Source organism: Mesoplodon mirus, assembly GCF_964341445.2.
Source record: "Mesoplodon mirus genome assembly, chromosome: 7".
NCBI lineage: Eukaryota > Metazoa > Chordata > Mammalia > Artiodactyla > Ziphiidae > Mesoplodon > Mesoplodon mirus.
In genome coordinates, this window is record NC_138983.1 from 108,971,043 (window position 1) to 108,992,604 (window position 21,562).

The 21,562-nt window shown below is 40.3% G+C and overlaps 1 protein-coding gene across 3 annotated transcripts in view; it reads left to right on the forward strand.

The window, feature by feature from the left end:
- Window positions 1-1,048: 1,048 nt before the first annotated feature.
- ARHGAP42 (Rho GTPase activating protein 42) overlaps window positions 1,049-21,562 on the forward strand; it is a gene marked incomplete at its 3' end in the record, with an annotated part of 295,173 nt that continues 274,659 nt past the window's right edge. For all 3 annotated transcript variants that reach the window (XM_082626591.1, XM_082626592.1, XM_082626593.1), the window contains exon 1: window positions 1,049-1,677. In XM_082626591.1, the coding sequence (XP_082482717.1) occupies window positions 1,524-1,677 (154 nt within the window). In that variant the 5' untranslated portion in view covers window positions 1,049-1,523. The remainder of the gene's footprint in view (window positions 1,678-21,562) is intronic.

Below are 21,562 nucleotides of genomic sequence, written 5' to 3' on the forward strand. Positions count from 1 at the left end.
AAAAACAACCTAAAAGTCTTGACAGATTCTGAAACTTAATTGGGAAAAATGTAAAGCACTTTAATGGAATTTTTCCCATGATCTGTAGAAGAGTTTTTTTAACAGATGGTTCAAAAGGACGAAGCAATGAAAACATAGAAATTAAAAGCAGATCCTTAAGAAAAATAACTGAGTTCTCAGAAATCCTATAGATGATGGCAGGACTAGATGTAAAGCAGCAGTTTCTTTTGCTGTCAAGGTTTTGAGAGAACAGAAATTTATTAGGTGATCCTCTACCAGAGGGATAACTGCCTCTTGGTATGAAGTAACTATTCATTTGGAACTTCAGCCAACTTCAACAGTTTGAAAAGCTCCATGCTTTTGGGGCAATTCCATCAAGGTGACGATAAAAAGTTGTATTGTGATACAAATAGTTATTCTTCTACAAGAGGAACACCTAAGTCCGAGGTGCTTGTTTGGGGAATAAAAACGACCTAAAATCTTCCCACCTTCACAGCAACTAAGAAAAACAACAACAAACAGCCTTAGGCCTTATGTAGCTTTTCGTTTTGAATATAAAAAACCTGACTTTCTAGGATCAATGCAGTGAACGGTGGGAAAAAGTAAAACTTTTCAACCTGGAATATATATGCATTCAGTGCAGACTCGCGAAGCAAAATCTAAACTAACGCTCGAAAGTAGCATCTTCCAACCAGGCTTCAAACTTTAGAGAAAGTTAACGTTGGCTTCTGTCCCAGAGAATTACAGGGAGTGGGTGGTGAGGCAGGGGTAGGGAGGCATGTTGGGAGTTGGAGATCATTTTGTGGGGTGGCGGACCCCGAAGTGTCACCGCGGGCTAGGGGGAGCGGCTGCCCAGGAGGGGCAGAGTTAATCCCCGGGCGCAGGCAGGAGCGCTGTCGCGCGGCAACTGAGCGGCGCCCGGGAGCTAAGTGCGGACGGGCGGGGGCAGGAGGATAAAGGGGAGGAGGGGCGGGGCGGCGCGGGCTGGGAGCGCCGCGGCGGGAGGAGGGTCTCCGAGCCCGGCCGGGTCTGCGTGCGCTCTGAGCCTGCGTCCAGCGAGGGGGAGGGTTTCCCCGGCCCGGCCGGAGGGGCGGCTGGGCGCTTCTGACTCCCAGCGCAAACGACTGTCAAGGGAGCAGGAGAGCGGAGCTGCCGGAAGTGTCTGCGCGCCGTGAGAGAACTTTCCTGCTCCGGCCGCGGCCCTGAGCCTCCGCGGCCTCCGTGCTCTCGGCGACGATGCGTCCGGGTGACAACGACCTGAGCGGACCCGCGCCTCGGCCCGCCTCGCGTGTGTGCGCTCGCCTCGCCTCCGGGGAAGAAGCCTGAGCCCGGAGGCGTCCGCGCGCCGCGGAGCCCCGCGCAGGCGGCGCGGCGCGCGGGACCCGTTTCCCCTGCGCGTCCCCTTGCGTCCCGGCTAGTTCCCCGCGATCGCGCGTCCCCGGAGCCGGCCGCGGTCGCCGGCTGTCCCCGCCCTGACCGCCGGCCCGGACGTGTCCTCGGCGGCCGCTGGCAGTGCCTGTGCCATGGGGCTGCCGACTCTGGAGTTCAGCGACTCCTACTTGGACAGCCCGGATTTCAGGGAGCGCCTGCAGTGTCACGAGATTGAGCTGGAGCGAACCAACAAGTTCATCAAAGAGCTCATTAAGGACGGCTCTCTGCTCATCGGGGCGCTGAGGAGTAAGTTCCCCCGGCGGGGAATGGGTGGAGAGGGCGCGGGGATCTGGAGAGTCCCCCCGGGGTGTGGGTCTGAGGGGTGTGTTGGAGGAAGAGAAGCTTCTTTTGTTTGAATGGGTTTGGGGACAAAAGCTGAAGAGCTCCCCTGCTGGTGACCAACAAAGTTTGTTCGTAGGTGTTCTTGACTTATTTACTCCCAAGTCTACAGAGAAGGGAAAGGTCTCTCTCTACTAGACCCCGGAGTATATCCTGAGGAAAGTTGTTCAAAGTCATCTTTTTGTATAACGCTCCTAGAAAAATGTTGGGGACTATTGGTCTTTTTTGTAACTTTACTGTGCCTAGTTTGAACACTTTAAAAAAAAGTCCTTAAGGAGGGATTCGAGAGTTTATCGTAAGGATAAAAATGAAGCTAGTTTTAGTGATATTCAGAGAAAATGATTAATTTCTTACGTACCTCAGTGGCACTTCATTGGGCACAATCAGTCATTGAATTGGCCTTTTAAAAACATATATAGATTTGTAGCTTTGCGATTTAGTAAGATGAAGACAGAGCGGCACCAGTGGATCTTATCTCTTTACAAGATTTTTGTGCGTCTTAATTTTTGGTTTGCATTGTAACTGGTGTTGGTCCAGTCACTGGGGAGGAGAGTTCAGTGGCTAAAGACCAATCAGAACTTCTGATGATCTATAGAAAGTAAAGACTGCCTTTAGGAGATTCTCCCACCTCCTTTCCCACACACCTCCTGTTCAGATTTTCTGTACTTCCTGCGTCCCCTGGATCTTCATTTTCAATTACTAGGACCTATGAGAGTCTTAGTAAAAGAAACTCTAGAGTTTCTCTTACAGAGTTGACTGACTAAATGATAAGGCTTAATTTGTTTAGTTACCTTCCCCAGGACCTATTTGCGCTTTAATAAAAGTTTCTGAAAGCCTCTGTAACGAACCCCTGGAAATTCTGGCCTCCCATAGATGAGCGAGATATTTTTGTTAAGGTGGAGAGGCCTTTGGGTGATCCATCTAGCATTTCCCAGGACATAGGTAGGGGAAGCATCATTGATATGTCAAGTGCAAGGTCAGTAACAACATGATGGACATGTGCATGTGTCTGAAACTAAGACAACATTAGCATCTGATCTCTATTTGGAAGTATGTATTCGTACTAAGGTTGAATCTTAGCAAAATGTCTTGAAATTAGTGTGCTCCTAAATGCTTTTTATTTTACCCTCCCAAATGTGAAAACATCTACTTATCACTTGTGTTACTTAACCAGGGTAAAGGAAATAATGTTCTATGTCTACATTCACTTAATTTCTGAATTTGAGGCAACTGATAATGATAGCATTTACTGATTTGTGAAAACTACTGGTTTATCTGCAGTTCTGTCCATCTTATGTATACACAAATGTGAACTCTCCTTCTTTCTGATTTGCAAATCCCACTTGAGGTCTCTGGACTAGCCTCTGAGTCGTAGGGAGCATGATGCCTTTTCAAAAAGTTTCCCCATCTCAGTGTTGAATGCCAGGCTGACTCTTGCTGGAGCAACCATATGGTCTACAAATGACATTTTCCTCTTGCTCTGCTGGAGATCGGTTCTGTTGCTTCAAAAGTTGAAAACACATAGCTGTGATAAAACCTCTGAAATGTGCATTGTTTTACTAGTAATGTTATGAACTTTACTACGATTGAATCGAACCTTGCAAAAATCAGGTGATTCCCATATTTATAGGTTTGTTCTTCCATTCATAAGTGAAGAAGTCTGGAGAGTGTAAGTTCCTTGAACACACAGACCCTGCCTCATGAACTTGAACTTGTACGCTTAAATATACAACCTGTCTTTCTAGGATTCTTAGGTTTGTGATGAGAGTACATTACGTTAACTAACATTTGATTATTACTTCTCTTGTAGTAGAAAGAAAACGTTTTATTCCTTGTTAAACGAATTCCCAACATTAGCTTCCAAATGGGAAAGATCTGGAGCTGAGAAACCCTTGAAGTCACATGATGGTGCTGCTTTCTTCCCACCAAGCGACCTTCTGTCCCTTGGGGAGGATGCTCTGAGGCTAGGCTGCAGCTGCTAAATGCCTGCTCTCTGAAGCTGCTCCTGTAGGAGGATCGGAGTGTGTCTAAAGGACTTGAAGCCAGCTTAATTCTATCCCAAAGATCCACCAAGGAGCCCTCCTTCCCCCAGTCCTGCCCCTTCTGACTGTTTTTCCTTTCTGCCCTAGGAAGCCTTCACTTTCCCTAACCTTAAACTATGCCTTTCCTTTCTCCATACGTGCTGTTTCAATGTGTATCCATTATCCATTTCAGATTTATTTGTAGCACTTTGCTTTCATTTTCATTTATAGTTAATGGTTTCTTAGTAAGACTTTCCTGAGCTGACAATCATCATTGCATTTCTAAGCATCTTATATTATTTCCAACCTAGTTAATAACTTTTCTGGTGAAAGTCTTGGCATGCTCTCTTGGGTAATACATGCTTTACTGTTCCAGTAGGAGTCACATACGCTCCTTAATCTTTTGTTCAGGATGTGCATTTCTTTAGTAGAGTATTTTGAAGGATACGTATAAATGAGGACCTTGACTTTGAATTTTAAATTTTAAAATTCTAAATAATTTTAAATAACAATAACTTTGAATTTTAAATAATATATGTAGGATACTTACCATATTTTTTTTTTTTTTTTTTTTTTTTTTTGCGGTGCGCGGGCCTCTCACTGTTGTGGCCTCTCCCGTTGCGGAGCACAGGCTCCAGACACGCGGGCTCAGCGGCCATGGCTCACGGGCCCAGCTGCTCCGTGGCATGTGGGATCCTCCCGGACTGGGGCATAGAACCCGTGTCCCTTGCATCGGCAGGCAGACTCTCAACCACTGCGCCACCAGGGAAGCCCAATACTTACCATATTTTTAAGATGAATTATTGCATTTCACATTCATATCCACTCTGCGAAAATGGGTGACAGTTAACTAAGTGAGTTAACATAGTGACTTAACGTAGACCTGAGTTTAAGTTCTGGTGCTGTCAAATGCTCTGTGATAATTAGCAAATAACTTAATCTCTGGGTCCTACCTTTCCTGTAAAATAAGGGAGCTTCTATAAAAATCTTACCAGTAGGATTATTTGTTCATTTTATTACATGCCATATAGACATTTGGTGCGTGGTATTTGAGAATATATGATACAGGTGAATTGGGTTCTAGTTCATGCTGTATGACTCAATCTCCACCCTTTTTATCAAATGTTACTCTATGAACTTTGTTCCTTTAACAGGTACCAGTCTTAAAATTTGGGTTGTGAAATTACAGGCTAGTTTTGCTTATTAATTTTCTCCTTTTATAGATTATATCCAAAGAAACATTTCAAAATGGCTTTCTCATATAATTCCCCCTTTACTTTCTCTTTTTATACTTTTGAATTCAAAGAACCATCGTTGAGTAGAGCTTTGTCTTTACAAGAATAGACAGACCCTCCCTCCCAAGAAAAGAAGAGAAAAAGAGGGGGAAAAAAAGGCAGAAATGGAATTTTACTCATTGAGTCGAATTGATGGAATTGATTGGGTGGAGAGAGCCTAAGCATGTCCACATTCTTTTCTCCCACCTGCCCAGCAGCATCTTGGCCATCCCTCCTTTCTTATCACTGTCCACTTCCTCTCATTACCTTAAGGTGGAATTGGCCAGGTATTTCCTCTACCTTTAGGAGAGTGTTTCTCAACCTTGTATGGCTGGACTTCTTTCAAAGAAAAAAAAAGTTAGTGGACTCTAATATAATTTTATTAATTATGTAGTTAAAAATATACCTGCGTGAAACTATAATTCTTATGCTTATTCATGCAATCTTAAAAACAAATCAGTTTACACATTAAATATAAATAATACTGTGAAACCAATTCAAAACTTTTAAACTACATTTAGCCAATGGATGATGTTATTTTGCTGAAATGACATTTTCTCTCATATAAAGACTTGATAATACCTTGTGTGTGTTGATGATTCATTTTCTCGTTTTTCTGATTGAAAGTACAGTTCTTCAGAATCAGCTTGTCCTGATCATGGCCTTGTCTCTCTCACAAACTTTATTTCTTGGTTGTGTTGCCTCTGTTCTTAAAGCAGTTGTTCCTGGCACTAGCGATCCATGACACAAATAAGAAGGGCACCTATTTGAGTGGTAGAAGTTGGTCACTCATAAATTGATGTAGAATATGCAGTTAATTAAGACATTAGCAAGAGGAAGCACACAGTTTATTTTATTCAAGTATAGTTGGTTTGCAATGTTATGTTACTTTCTGCTGTACAGCAAAGTGTTTCAGTCATACGTATACATTCTTTTTCATATTCTTTCCGTTATGTTTTATCACAGGATATTGAATATAGTTCCCTGTGCTATACAGTAGAACCTTGTTGTTTATTCATTCTCTATGTAGTAGTTTGCATCTGCTAATCCCAAATTCCTAATCCACCCCCCCACCCCCCCACCCCCAGCAACCACAAGTCTGTTCTCTGTGTCTGTGAGTCTGTTTCATAGATAAGTTCATTTGGGAAGCACATAGTTTCTTAAAGGTGTCTACTCTCTGTGGCCACAGACCTCAGTTGGAAGTATATTGTCATGGTGCACTTGTGATCTGGGGATAAAGTAGTTGTTTAGTATGAAAGATAACCCTAAATGCCAAGGCCACATTGAACTATCTTGGAAAGGGTGAGGTACTCCTGCCTTCCACTTGCTGTGTTTCACTTTAAGCCCGTCTCTATTTTGTGTGTGTTCAGGGTCCACTTTGCTACCAGTTTTTGATGGCACAGGGAAGGAGTTAAATAAAAGGGAGGAACAATGACAAGTTTAAGGAATTTGAAAGACTTTCTTATGTAGTTATTGCACTATTTACTTGGTCATCCTTCAGCTTTTAGTGAGAACTACTATTGTTTTAGGCTATTTTTGGTATTTTAATTTGCACCTAGGTTTTATTTGGTTTACCGGAACTCACTGTAGATTCTTGTTTACCCTGCAAGAGCTACTTCACCGTTGCTTATTCCACTAATGTTGTTTTGCTTGTTTAGCTGGGCAGCCTAGTCATAGGTGTGGATGTGTAGTTAACTTCCACTATTCATCTGGTTCTTATAGTTATTCATTAGAATTTGAGTTAAATGAGCAGAAATAATTGTATCTTTCAAATGAACTGTAATTAATTTAGGAACTGGTAGATGAGGAATGTGGTGCTTTAAGGTTCTTCTTCAGAGACATGTATGAGTAAGAGCAGTTAGACTTGTGTTAATTTAAATGGGAGCCTTGGCGCCCATCAAAGTGGAATTAAATTGGGCTGGCTGAGTACTACCGTCTACCTCTCTCTGATTGTCTACATGAGCTTAATTGGTACCCTTTAACAGTATCTTTATTTCCATTGGATTTCCTTTTTCCACAGACAGTAATTGAGGGGTTGTCCTGTTAGAAAGGAGTGGGTTGCTGGGAGAACAGAACATGTTTTCTGTCTCTTGGAGGAGAATGGCTTAGCAATAACCACCTTTTACACTGCTTCCTATGACAGTTATGATCAAGATACTCTGAGCATGCAGAAAACTCAGGTAACCACGAAACTTTGAAGTCACTGAAAAGCTGCTTTAACAAACATGCTTTCAATTATTAACATTTCTTAGAGCACAATGTTAATCGTGTTCATGATGATGCTTAAGAAGCATTTCTCCAATTATATACGAAAAAAATAATAAAGCTTACATTCAGTATTGCTTTGGTGCCAAGTGTAATTTTATTCAAGTAATGTATATGTAGAGTGGTAATCTTTTCTCTGGATTTATAAAGAAAAATATTAAAGTTTTCAGGCTATTAAGCCACATTCAGTAAATATTATGCACCAATGAAATGTTTATTATGGACAGATGAGAAAGGGTGAAGGAAAGGGGGTTACTTAGTCTTGAATCTCTTTCCTGAATATTGTTTCTTGCCAGAGCTGTGGTTGCCACCTGTTCTGGCCCCAGCCATCCCCGCTCTCTTGTCTGGATGGTCATTTCTGCTCATTTCAGCATCTTGGCAGGTGCCAGCTTCACCATGGCTGCACCTGCTGCCCACCCGGTTCAGTTTGCAGCTCTGCCAGTCTTCCTTTTTCCTCCAGCCTGCTGAATCTCTGCCCAGCATCTAATCCTCCTCAGAGTGTATCTCAAGTGGATCTGGCCTTACCAACCAAGGACTTGCTACCTGCTTCTTGCTGACTTTCATCCTGAAAATGAAAACCAGTTGCCGAGCACCTGGCTCTCTAGTTCAAGGAGTCTGTGCTTCATCTTTTGCAGCTGCCATATTCTGAGTTTCATGGCTGGGTTTCGTATAAGTGTAGTGACTTCCATAATATTTGTTAATCTTAATGGCCCTTGGGGCAGGATGATAGCAGGACAGACAATGGAAATGTGGTTACTTTAATGGTTTTGTTTTTGGCCAGGTGGATTTAAACGTGGCCTGGATATTTCTGGTACTGTGGAGCCTTCTCTGTAGGATTACAGCTAACCGGAATGTTTGGTTCATCAGAACATGCCATTGTTCATATCTGCAGTTTTCTGATTTTATAATCAAGAATCCAGTTATAATGCTGAAGAAAGTGTTACAGCAAAACACGCACGTACAATACTCTGTGTAAGGAAAGTGATTTGTTTTAGAAAAAGTGAATTGTGGAATAGTAAGGTACCATACAGTAGCTGATAATCTGTCAGTTTTTCCAACCTTTTTCCTTCGTTGCAGAGGAGTGTATGCATAAAAGAAGAAAAAATAAGCCCTACTTTTCTAGGATTTTGAACCTTTCATTTGAGAGTAATTTGTCTAATTGTAATTTTTACATGGAACATTATGGGAAAAAGGCTAGGATAAGACTAACAGTTAACTCTTTGTAGATTACTTTATATTAAGTATTACAGATTTTTCACTTCCAATGTTTAGATTTTGTGGTAAATGTCTCTATGCCTAATACTATTTTTAAAATGCCAAAACATGACATTTTTTATGTTGTTGGTTTATCTGATTTGGGTGATTATCAGGTATAATGGCGAGCATCTTGTATTTTGTGAAGGATGAGGAACCATCCTGGGGTGATGCTCAATGTTGGGTGGTATGAAAATATTGGGAAGAAATGCACAATTGACATAACCTTGCTACACTGATAGTACTTTCCCTGAAACTTCACTTTACTCAGGGAAAGTAAACTTGACTTTACTTTGGGTAGACACAAAATGACCCCTTTCATTTGGAAGTCAGACACATTTCTCAGTAGTGGAATTTCTGTATTTCCTCGCGCAAATCTAAAAAGCCATACTGCTTGCTAGTTTATGAAAGACACGCCAAAAGTATTCCCTCATGTGTACACATATACTGGAGTTTATCCAAATGAAAGACCCAGCTTCAGTTCTCTCTTTAGTACACAGGAAGAGTGATGATTTAATTTAGAAAACTGATACGTGTTTGTGATACATGAAATGAGTATTCTGTATAGTGTATTTATCCCCTTTCAAATGGAAACTGTGTAAATTGATTTTACTTTGCTTTGAGAATTTTCTCTTTTTCATTTATTTAATTTTTTATTCCTTAAAATGTCTGAATGGAAGATACGGCCCCAAACAAAACAAAACAAAACAAATACAAAAGGAGTGGTGGGAGAGATTAGCAAGGAGAAGCAGATCAAAGTGAGTTGTGAAAGCAATTAAAATATTGTGGTTTTGGAGCTTGTTTCAGACTTTTTTGTGCCGTCTATGAAAAAATTATTATGTGACACTGAGAATCAAAGGAATAAGAGATTCCAGTTGTTTTAAAAGTTGGTTGCAGAAAATATGAGGGACAATTAAAAATTGTCAACATAAGAGATAATAGGTGTGAATTTTTAAGGGGTACACGATTTGGAGAAGATTTGAGAAAGTTGTGTACTCCTGAAAAAATGATGTCAACATAGGTGATAGGAAGGGACTTTCGCAGGCTTGTAGTGACTGCATAGCAATCCTGGTTTTCCTCACGTGACCCTTTTTTAACGTTATTACTTCCTCTGGATCCCAGAGGCGTCATGGCACCTCTTTCTCAGTATGCACTGTTGTTGAATCTCTCTTCCTTATTTCTTCTATCCTTCTCTTAAATGTTGGTGGTGTGCAAGGATTCCTTCTGAGTCCTTTTACTGTTTGCTTTCCTTATGTGATAGCATCTGCTGCCAGGGCATCAGCTCTGACCTCCTTTTCCGGAGCTCTGCGTCTGATTTTCACCAGCCTGCTACCTATCACCACCTGGATGTGCTGCGGGCCCCTCAGACTCAGTGTGTCAAGACAAAGTTCTTCCTCCTGCAGCTTGTTCTCTTTGTGTTCTCATTTGTTCAGTTATATCCTCATCCACCTGCTCATCTTAGAGAGAAACAGCCGAGTCTTTCTAATGCTTCCAGTTTCCTTCTACTCCAGTTTTTAAACCCCATTTTTTTTTTTTTTTTTTTGCGGGACGCGGGCCTCTCACTGTTGTGGCCTCTCCCGTTGCGGAGCACAGGCTCCGGACGCGCAGGCTCAGCGGCCACGGCTCGTCACGGGCCCAGCTGCTCCGCGGCATGTGGGATCTTCCCGGACCGGGGCACGAACCCGTGTCCCCTGCATCGGCAGGCGGACTCTCAACCTCTGCGCCACCAGGGAAGTCCTAAACCCCATTTTTAAGCTGGTGTTTTTTTCATTCCACCCAGATCCTAACATTTGGTTAGTCCTGCAATTCTGTGCTCACAGTATCTTAAATGTGATGTTCTCTGCCTGCCTTAATACGCCTTCAGTGTGTGTGTCTCTGTGTGTATGTATATATGTATGTATGTATGTAGATATGAAATAATTTTTTTTTGTAGCTTAAAATGACAGAAATTTATTCTCTCACAGTTCTGGAGGCCAAAATCCAAAGTCAAGGTGTCGGCAGGGCCATGCTCCCTCTGAAGGCCCTAAGGGAGGATCTTTTTTGCCTCTACTAGCTTGTGGTGTTGTCAGCAGTCTAAGACAGTCCTTTGCCTTGTAGCTGTTTTACTCCTGTCTATGCCTCTGCAGTCACAGAGAGTACTCACTGTGTGTCTCTGTTTATTAGATTTTACTTAGTCTTTTGAATATAAACTTCTAGGTGCCAAGGTTATCTGTATTCTAATCTGACTGCATTGTGGATACTCAGTAATTGTGAACATGAACCAGTTTACATTTTACTAAGAACATTATATGGAGGAGGATTTTCATTATCTGTGGAGTGAATGAGCCAGGGAATGGGGACTGCAAGTTTGTTCTTTAATATTTCTCCCATCAGGCTTCAAATGTAACTGCTCTGGCCTGGTTGTACTGACTTTTAGGACTGGGTAATCCAGGGGACAGCAGAGAGCATCAGGAGGTAGAACTTCATTCTAGTCCTGCTGCTGCCACTAACTAGTAGCATGGGTACAAGCCATTTGTCCTAGACCCTATTTTCATAAACAGTGGGAGTAGCATTTGCTGTATATTCGTTGTAGGGTTTTCATGTGGGCCAATGGACAAAATGCATAATAAAATAATTTAAAAATGGAACATTATTTTCATTTGCTTTAGGCAGGATCTTTGTAATCCAGATAACTTCAGCTTTTTTTCAAGGCTTAACTTTAACAGGTTCTTGTCAGTGTTATTATCATACTCCACAGACAAGATGATTGAGGTGGAAATGCTTTAATAGAATGCTAAAGCATGGGTTTGTTTGTCCCCCAAATTAAGTCTGTTTGGTAGGAAGTGATTAGGAGATGTGGCATGGTTTTGATTTAGCTTTTTACTTTTAAACAGATAAATAATTATCTATTATGATCTGGGAACCAAGGAACAAGGAAGCATTGGGCTGCCATTTAGGGATAATCCTGAATCGGCAGTGTAGATTTTGAGACTTTATTGATGTATCTGCCGGTACTTTGATTCTACTGGCTTAGGTCAGCGGTCTATAAAACTTGTTGAAAGTGACGGTCGTAACTTGGACTTGTCAGAAGTGAAATAAATACTTGGGTAATTTCACGTAATATAACAGGCCAAAATGCAGATGAGAGATCTTTTTTCCACATTGATTTCTGCATTGAAGGCAGACAGTGGCTTAGAAGAGTGCTTTCTGAGGTGTTTCTTATGCTGCACAGATGTTTTGTAAATGTCATGTTTGTGGTGAGATCATCCTAGTGATTATTGGTGAGAAAAGAAAATGATAAGACTGGTAGGGTGTTGCTGGAGGATCTGGGAGCAGGGAGTTATGGGAAAAAAAGAACATTGAATTAGGTATTGAAGAGGAAATTCAGTTGGCTCAGTGAGAAAATTGAATTGAACCTGTAAGCTGGTTGATCCAGGAAAGGTGGTGTGATTGAATTGTTGTCAGCATTGCCAGGAGAGTATATCTAGGTGGTACCCTAAAGTTAAAATAGATTATTAAAAAAAATTTTTTTTCTTAAGCAATCTGTGAGCTTAAGGGAAGCTCTACCCTGGGGCTGGGGCAAGTAGGGAATGATGAACAGGAAGTCTGGACTTTAGGGACAGTTTGGAAAGTAAAGCAAGGGCTGAAAAAGCCCAGTCTTCAGGGGATAAAGAAAGAAAATAGAGATCCTGAATAAGCCTGAACAAGGGATAGTAGTAGCAAGTGAGTGAGAACTTTCAGATTTGTCAGGTTTAAAGTGTTGGATGCATGTTTTTTTTTTTTTTTTTTCCCATAATTGCCTTGGTGCCTCAGACTGCTCTAATGGAAACTAGAATTCAGTGAGTATTTGTGACTGGCTGAGCGTGATGTTTTGTCACACCCACTGATGAGGGGAGGAGAGAGGAGAAGCAAAATGTCAGTTGCAAGATACTCTTCCCACTTTAAGTCCTTAAGTTACAGCTTAGGCTGACTTGTTTCTTGTTTGAGATTGTGTTTTGCATTTCTGTCAGAACATATGTTACTTTAAAGTAATCCCAGCTTATCCAAATAATCTGAACATTAAATCTGGTTTAAAGAAACAGAGGGGTTGATCTTCAGCTAAGTTTAGTGTTATTCACACATGCGCAGTGCTGATAATGTTTAATCTTTAATCATTAGAACATTTTAATGTTAAGTAGGTTCATTGAAGATTTAACCTTAACAGCAGTCAACCTGGTGTAGTAGAAAGAGCCTGGGCTTCAGAATCAGAGCAATGCTTTTCAATCCCAGTGCTGTCACTTATTAGCTACATGGCTGTGAGCAAGTCACTTGGCTTCTTTTGTGCTTTTCCTTGTCTATAATATGGAAGTAATATTTATTTCATATGCATATTTGCAGCATTAAATAAGATAACACATGTAAAGTATTTAGCATAATGTATGATACTTGATATTAAATATTAATTTTCTCATCTATCTAATTTCTAGCTAATGTTGAGACCAAATTATGAACAACAACTGCCACCATATTTTATTCAAAAAAGAATGTGAGGTGGCTTTTCTAAGCAAAATCTTTACCTTGCCAGGACAGATGTACAATATATGTTGAGAGAGCACTGGATTTAATGTTGATGTGAGAGAGCTGTGGACGTGGGCCACGTGTCATTACTTGGTACCATGCACGTAACTTGCAGCGGGAGTAAGCCATTGCTTCCATGGAATGGTGTAGCTAGCTTTTTAAGGACTTTTCCACATCAGAGATTTTGTGATTTTGTAAAAAACATGGTGATCATCATGCTGATTTGATTATTTGCCTGTTTTTCTCTCTAGAAAGTCAACTCTGAAAGAGTTAGCACCAGGTCTTTGGGATCTGGAGCTGGACATATGATACATTTTTTGTCAATGCCCATTACATGACTGAACTTATAGGTAGGAAGTTGTGTCAAACTAATGTTTAGAGATGCAGAAATCCCCAGGTTGTCACTCCATTTAATATTGAAACCAACTCCAAAACTTTCTATATGAAGATAAATATCTTAGTGAAAAAACTGGTAGCATAGGATGTAGATTTACCAGAATGAGATTGATTAGAGCAGGCTTATTCAAAGAATTAATATGTGTATTAAAAAATGAATTTTCTCTTCAGCAGTGACGGTAATATGTTAGGCTCAAGTACAAGAGATGTTTCTAAGAAAGTGTAATTGCACAGACAATTTATGTTGTTTCCTATTTGTAACAAAGCATTGCATGTGTTATTTTCCAGATGCCATTTCAAAGTGTTGATTTTAATTGTATGGAAATGCCTTCTTTTAAAAATGTCATTCACTTTTTAAATAGCATTATTGAGGTATAGTTCACTGCCATAAAATTCATCCTTTTAAAAGTGTACAATCCATTGGTTTTTCTTATGTTTACAGAGTTGTGCAACTATCACCATTGTCTAATTTTATTAAAATTTTTTTCAGCTTTATTGAGGTATAATTGACAAGGTGTACATACTAGTGATTTGATATACGTACACATTGTAAAAGAATTCCAAAGGATTCCTGCCAGCTAGTTAACTTATCCATCATCTTGCATATTTATTTATTTTTTATTTTTTGGTGAGACCATTTAAGTTCAACTCTCTTAGCAAATTTCAGTTGTATAATACAGTGTTACTAACTATAGTCACTATGTTTTATGTTATATTCTCCTACTTTATTCATCTAATAGCTAAAAGTTTGTATCCCTTCTCCAACCTCTCCGTATTTCTCCTACCCTCTAGCCCCTGGCAACCACCAATTTACTTTCTGCTTCTATGAGTTTGATTTTTTTTTTTTTTCTTTACGTATAAGTGATACCATGCAGTATTTGCCTTTCTCTGTTTGGCTTATTCCACTTAACATAATGCTCTCTCTGTTCATCCGTGTTGTCGCAAATGGCAGGATTTCCTTCTTTCCCATGGCTGATAATATTCCATTGTGTGTATGTATATTCTTTGTCCATTCAGCCATTGATGGGCAACTAGGTTTTTTCATATCTTGGTGACTGTAAATAATGCTGCAGTGGAAATGGGAGTGCAGATATCTCTTTGATATCTTGTTTTCGTTTCCTTTGGATATATACCCAGAAGTGGGATTGCTAGATCATATGGTAGTTCTATTTTTAATTTTTTGAGGAACCTCCATAGTGGCTTAACCAATTTACATTCCCACCAACAGTGCCCAAGGGTTCCCTTTTCTCCACATTCTCACCAATACTTGTTATCTCTCCTCTTTTTTTTTTCCCGGTACGCGGGCCTCTCACTCTTGTGGCCTCTCCCGTTGCAGAGCACAGGCTTCGGACGCTCAGGCTCAGCGGCCATGGCTCACGGGCCCAGCCGCTCTGCGGCATGTGGGATCTTCCCGGACTGGGGCACGAACCCGTGTCCCCTGCATCGGCAAGCGGACTCTCAACCACTGCACCACCATGGAAGCCCCCTATCTCTCCTCTTTTTGATGGTTTTTGATGAGGTGGTTTTGATTTGCATTTCCCCAGTGATCAGTGATGTTGAGCACCTTTTCATGTACCTCTTGGCCACTTGTACATCTTCTTTGGAAAAACGTCTATTCGGCTTCTCTGCTCATTTTTAAGTCAGATTTTTATTTTTATCTTTTTGTGCTATTGAGTTGCATGAGTTTGTTTTTAATATATATTTTGGAACTACTATGTAATTTTAGAATAGTTTCATTGCCCTAAAAGAAACCCCACACCCATTAGCTGTCACTCCTTATTCTCTCTCTTCCCTAGCCCCTGGCAACTGTTACTACTATACTATCTGTTTCTGTGATTTGTCTGCTCTGGACTTTTTGTGTAAGTGGAATTATACAATCTGTGGCCTTTTGTGACTGACTTCTTTCACTTAGTATGTTTTCAAGGTTCACCTGTATTTTAGCATGTATTGGTACTTTATTCCTTTTCATTGCCAAGTATTCAGTTGTGTGAATATACCACCACATTTTGTTTATTCATTGAGTTGGATAAACAAATGAGTTTAACTCCAATGAGTTGATGGACATTTTGGTTGTTTCTTTTTTTTTTTTTTTTTTGCTATTAGGAGTAATGCTATAAACGTTCATATACCTGTTTTTGTGTGGACATATGTTTTTATTCTCTTGGATATATCCCTTGGTGTGGAATTTTTGGGTCATATGGTAACTCTGTGTTGGAACTTCCCATTATAAATAGAAATTTAATAGGTTTATAAGCATATATGTTACATTCTTATGATGGAAAGCACTTTGAGAGCTAAATGTATATTTAAAGCAAAGTTATAACTTCCCGTAACAAATTCAGATATGGCCCTTATGTTTTATTAGAGAAAACAGAATGATTTGGTGGATATTTAAGGAGGAAACATTCCGTGTTCTTTTAATTTTCATTATAGATGGATAAGTATTTAAAAATCTCATAATGTAAATACAGGATAATAACAATTTTTACATATGTGCAAAGAGTGGCAAGAAGAGTAGAGAGGAGAAAACAAGGAGAAAATATAAAGAACATAATGTGATGGGCCAGAAGAGGTGTGGAGAAGAAAGAGGAAATGGAACGTTTACTCACATATTCATTCAGCATATTTATTTAGCACTTGCTGTATGTCTGATACTGCTCTAGGCCCTGGAAATACGGAACAGACAGAGCCCCAGCTTTTCTGGGCTCACATTTACTGAGGGCATGCTGCTGATATTGTGTGGTGTGTGGGTTATTACTGCTTGGTGTTAGGACTTAGTGGGTACCATGTGTACCCTTTGTTTCCTCTAGACACCCTTTCTCTGTTTCACAGAGTGACTTGAACATGCCTCCATTATAGCAGTCAACACAGCATAAGGATCTCATCTAAGAATCTGGATGTCCATTCTTCATCCAGTCAGAACTATTCAGGAAACACTTAGTGGTCACCTACCACACTTCAGGCACTCGATACTGTATTAGATATTGAGTGAGTGAGTGTGTGTGTGCGCGTGCGTGTGTGTGTGTGTGCGTGCTTGTATGCTGAGTGGCCCTAGTAAGTCACTCTTCTTCTTAAGCCATGGTTTCCTCATTTTTATAATGGGGATAATAATAATAATCCTTACTTTTTTTCATGAGGATTAAGTATCTTGTGAGATATACCTAGCATAGTGCCTGGCACACAGAAATCAGCAAATGGTTGATATTATCATCACATTATAACATTTAGCAGAAAAAATGAAGTAATCTCAATATAAAAAATGTTTAAAATGGGAAACATTTTCAGTGCCTTTCTATGATGATAAACTGTTTTTCATTTAGCCTTCCATGTCCACATGAACACACTTAAAAATATACAGTAATAACATATATACCATTTATATATAAATTAATACCATTATATCAGATATTTTCCTTGCTTCTGCATATTTTTATTCTTAGCATATTTATGGCTAAAAGTTCTCAGGTGAAGGTGATACTTATGCGTAAGTAATTTAAAGCAGTCTACATATGAAATGTAAGTGAAACCAGAGTGGGTTCCATTTTGAGTAAAGAAACATCTGCAGTTTGCCGCAGTTCACCCAAAGGAAATTGGATCATGTATCAGCTATGTGATCGAATAAGACTTTCATCTTTTAAAGAATTTTTCCTGCCTAAAATCTGCATTCATCTGTTGTCCTGAAATGAAGCCTGTGATATATACATTGTGACACGAGTTTGGGGAGCCCCAACATATTCTGTCATTGGAGCACAGCTGCGGCATCTGCTGAACTTAACCAGAAATCAGAAATAACTATTTTTAAAGCTTCTTCAGGCTCGGACATTTATTTTTTTTTTTTATTTTTTTATTTTTTATTTTTTTTCTTTTTGCGGTATGCGGGCCTCTCACTGTTGTGGCCTCTCCCGTTGCGGAGCACAGGCTCCGGACGCGCAGGCCCAGCAGCCATGACTCACGGGCCCAGCCGCTCCGCGGCATATGGGATCCTCCCAGACCGGGGCACGAACCCGCATCCCCTGCATCGGCAGGCGGACCCCCAACCACCGCGCCACCAGGGAGGCCCCAGGCTCGGACATTTAGATTGCTTCTTTTTCTTAACATGGACAACTTAGTTCTTGTATGTTTCTTTTCGGGTCCTAAATTATTAGTTTATTTGAATTATACATTACTTCATCTTTTATATGTTATAAACACTGTACTTTTTAAAGGAGTTACTTATTAAATTAGTTAGAGGGAGAAACTCATTCCTTAGGGCATCTTTTGGCTTTAGATGGTCTTTCTGACCGCTTGTTAAATTTACCCCTCCTGCTCCAGCCCCCCTCAAATTGTACATGTGCACACATTCCGATCCAGGTTCCTCTAAACTGCGGTCTCTGTCTCTTTCTTTATGTCTAGTACTCTCCCTGGTACGTATTTGTGGCTAGGTGACTGTTGAATGAATACCTGGTTATGTTGAGCTTGTGGAAATTTAACACTGATATATTCTGAAGCTTAGAACTCTAGTGACCACTTGTCAAATCCAAAGGACACTGTGGTTGTCATATTTACTGGACTGTGGTATATTTGACCCTGCCAGCCACTCCTTGCTTCCTGAAGCTGCTTCTCCCTTGGCTTCTGTGGAGCCATATTCTCTTACAAACCTTCATCAGTTTGCTAACTTTTTCTGCTTAGTCTTTCAGAGTTCCCTTAACTCTTCCTTCCTCTTGAATGTAGATGTTCATATTGTACAGCAAGAACTTTTTCTCAATAAACGTAAATTGGTGATGCATGTATAACCGAAACCAAATGGTTTGTATCTATAAGATAAAAGGGGGAGGAAGGTGAGGAGGCCTGTAGATAAGTGAGCATTAGACACAGGACAGTTGATTAGCTGAAGGATAAATACAGCTGTTAACCTTTACCAGGGGTCACAGAAATGCAAATGAATATGAGTAAGGTATCCATTTTCTATCAAATTAGCCAAAATATTTTTTTAAATGCCTTATGCTAATTAGGGTGTACTAAGACTCTTTCATTATGCTGCTGATAGCAGTGTACATTAGTAATGTGTTTCAAGAACCTTAAAGGATTTATACCCACAGCTACAGTGATCCCAATTATGGTACTTTTCCTGTAGTGGGTAATATTGATTTCCCACACAGTGTCTGGACTCTTTCTTTCTATAAGAACCTTGAGTTTATTCTGGAACACAATCCTCGCCCCAGATCAGGGATAAATCCTGATTTGTTGAGTCACTCATGGTAACCCATTTCCCCTTGCCCATGACCCACTTCTAACCAATTTGATGTAAGGTACGTCAGCTGTGTTTCTCTCGTTTCAGTGACTCACAGCGCCCCCATGAGTTTGTTGTGGTACTGCATGCAACTGGGGAAACGTGGTCCCAACCCATGACAATAATGAAAATTTACTTACAATAGAAAATAATTAGCAGTAACAACTAATTCCGTATACTTTGACAGTAATGACTTAACTAGCCAATTAAACAGAACCCTTAGGATATAAATCTAAGAGAAAAACAAGGTACAGAAATGTGTACTGCTTTTGTCATTGTATGAGGGAAAAATAGGCTTGCTATAAAACTTAGTACAAAAAAGAAATGCCTGGGGCTTCCCTAGTGGCGCAGTGGTTGAGAGTCCGCCTGCCAATGCAGGGGACATGGGTTCGTGCCCCGGTCCGGGAAGGTCCCACATGCCACGGAGCGGCTGGACCCGTGAGCCATGGCTGCTGAGCCTGCGCGTATGGAGCTTGTGCTCCACAACGGGAGAGGCCACAGCAGTGTGAGGCCTGCGTACCGCAAAAAAAAAAAAAAAAAAAAAGAAATGCCTGTATGTAAACATACTAGGGTGGTGATATGAGAGAGATTACCCAGCCCTTTCTTCCCTGCCTCCAGTAGTGGGGAAAAGGAAGTTAGTGAGAACCTAGTGGGAGGTGTTGGAGAGTCGCCCCCCCCCCGCCCCCGTTCCTTAGGGCTTTGCAGCTGTGATTCCAGGTGTGCTCACTGTTTTCCAGTGGGGTGGAAGGGGACGTAGAGTGGGAGGCCACGAGCTCTCAAGCTCCAGCCAATTTCTGAGAGTTGAAGAGGTAGAAGCTGAGATAAATACTGTCTTTCTATTCTTTACTCTTTAACTACATTTCTTTCCAATCCATTAACAATTCCCTGTAAATAATTTGCCAGCAACTTCTTTAATTTATAGGTCTAACATCCTTTCCCTACCTGCTTTCCCACCCTCCAATTGCTGGCTCTTTAATTTGCTTTCTCTTCGTTTATCCAGTTGTCTTTGAGCAGTTTCTCTTTTTATTCCTTTAAAAATAGCATACTGAGGCTATCATAAAATACACATACCCAGGCCTGGGCTGTTTTGTTTGGTAGAGGTAAGCACACTGTTTTCATGGACAAATAATTGTACCTGGAGTTCTGTTAAACTATAACTAGTATTAGTAACAATAAGGGTTCTCCTGGAAAACAGATTTAGCTTTTTTTTTTTTTTTTTTTTGCGGTACGCGGGCCTCTCACTGTTGTGGCCTCTCCCATTGCGGAGCACAGCTCTGGACGCGCAGACTCAGCGGCCATGGCTCACGGGCCTAGCTGCTCCGCGGCATGTGGGATCTTCCCGGACCGGGGCTCGAACCCGTGTCCCTTGCATTGGCAGGCGGACTCTCAACCACTGCGCCACCAGGGAAGCCCAGATTTAGCTTTTAAAAATGTTGAGAATATATTTCTGGTAATGGTTTAAGCAACAGAACCCATGGTGAGTTTCATTTCTTTTGTAATGTTTTATAAACTATAAGAAGCAAATTCAGTCCTGTGAAAATCCCTTGGAGGAAAATGTGACCTTATCATTTCTGAGGTAACAAATATTGGGGCATATGGGTCAAGGTTAAAAAGAGAAAACTTGATAGTTAAATCCATTCATTTGTCAGATAACTATTAATCACCTACTGTGAACAAGCATTGTTCTAGGAACATAGTATTTTAAAGTAAATCCAAATTATCATTTACAGGATAACAATAAAATGATAATTTGGTTCTCTTTAGTATCTGCTAAAAAATTCTTGGAAATTTTAAAGCATTTAGTTGAGAAGAATTTGGAATAATAAAACATCAACTATTTATTGGCTATACTTTTGGGATTTCTTTAGGGAATCTGCAAAAATTTGTTCCTTTGGAAGTATTACCGTAAGTGGTCTGCTGTATTCATTGCCTTTCTGCGCCAAGCTTAAATTTGAGCAAATTTGTTGCATTCTATTAACTTTAGTAATCCATGGGTTTGTATTTTTAATGTGATTTGAATTTCATTGTATTTATTAGTCATCCTTTCTATTAAAGTTATGCCACAGTTGTCTTATCTATTCTTTTTTTTTAATGAAAAAGAAAAAATAATCTAAGGCAAGTATTTTGGCTAATCGGCTCTGTCTGGCCACTCTGAACAGGTATGGTTTTGGGATCAGTATCCTGTGCATTCTGTTATTTAAATCATGAGTAACCATAGTGTGCAGATGATGCAAAGATTTCTGAAATCCTGTTTTTGTGGAAATAGACGCAATCTTTTTAGCAGAGGTTTTAAATGATCTGGAGAGACTATGCAATGATTTGCTTAAAGAGGATTAAAATGTATTTACCTGTGACGTCAGTTCTTAAATGCTGCAACGTGAAAAGGTTTTTGTTAATGGCATTTTATTTTCCCAAATCTGCTAAAGTTTATAAAAACACTTCAAAGGATGAACAGAGAATTGAATTTTATGTCCACTTACTGTGGACATACTGTGAATGTCTTTGAAAGGTAACCAAGCTAAGAGAGTCCACTAGATGTAAGCTCCATGGGGACCGTGCCTACCCTGTATTTTTTAAATTTTTATTTTATGTTATTTATTTATTTATTTGTTTATATATTTTAATGTCTTTATTGGAGTATAATTGCTTTACAGTGGTGTGTTAGTTTCTGCTGTACAACATAGTGAATCAGCTATAAGTATACATATATCCCCGTATCCCCTCCCTCTTGAGTCTCCCTCCCACCCTTCCTATCCCACCCATATTTTGATTCACTG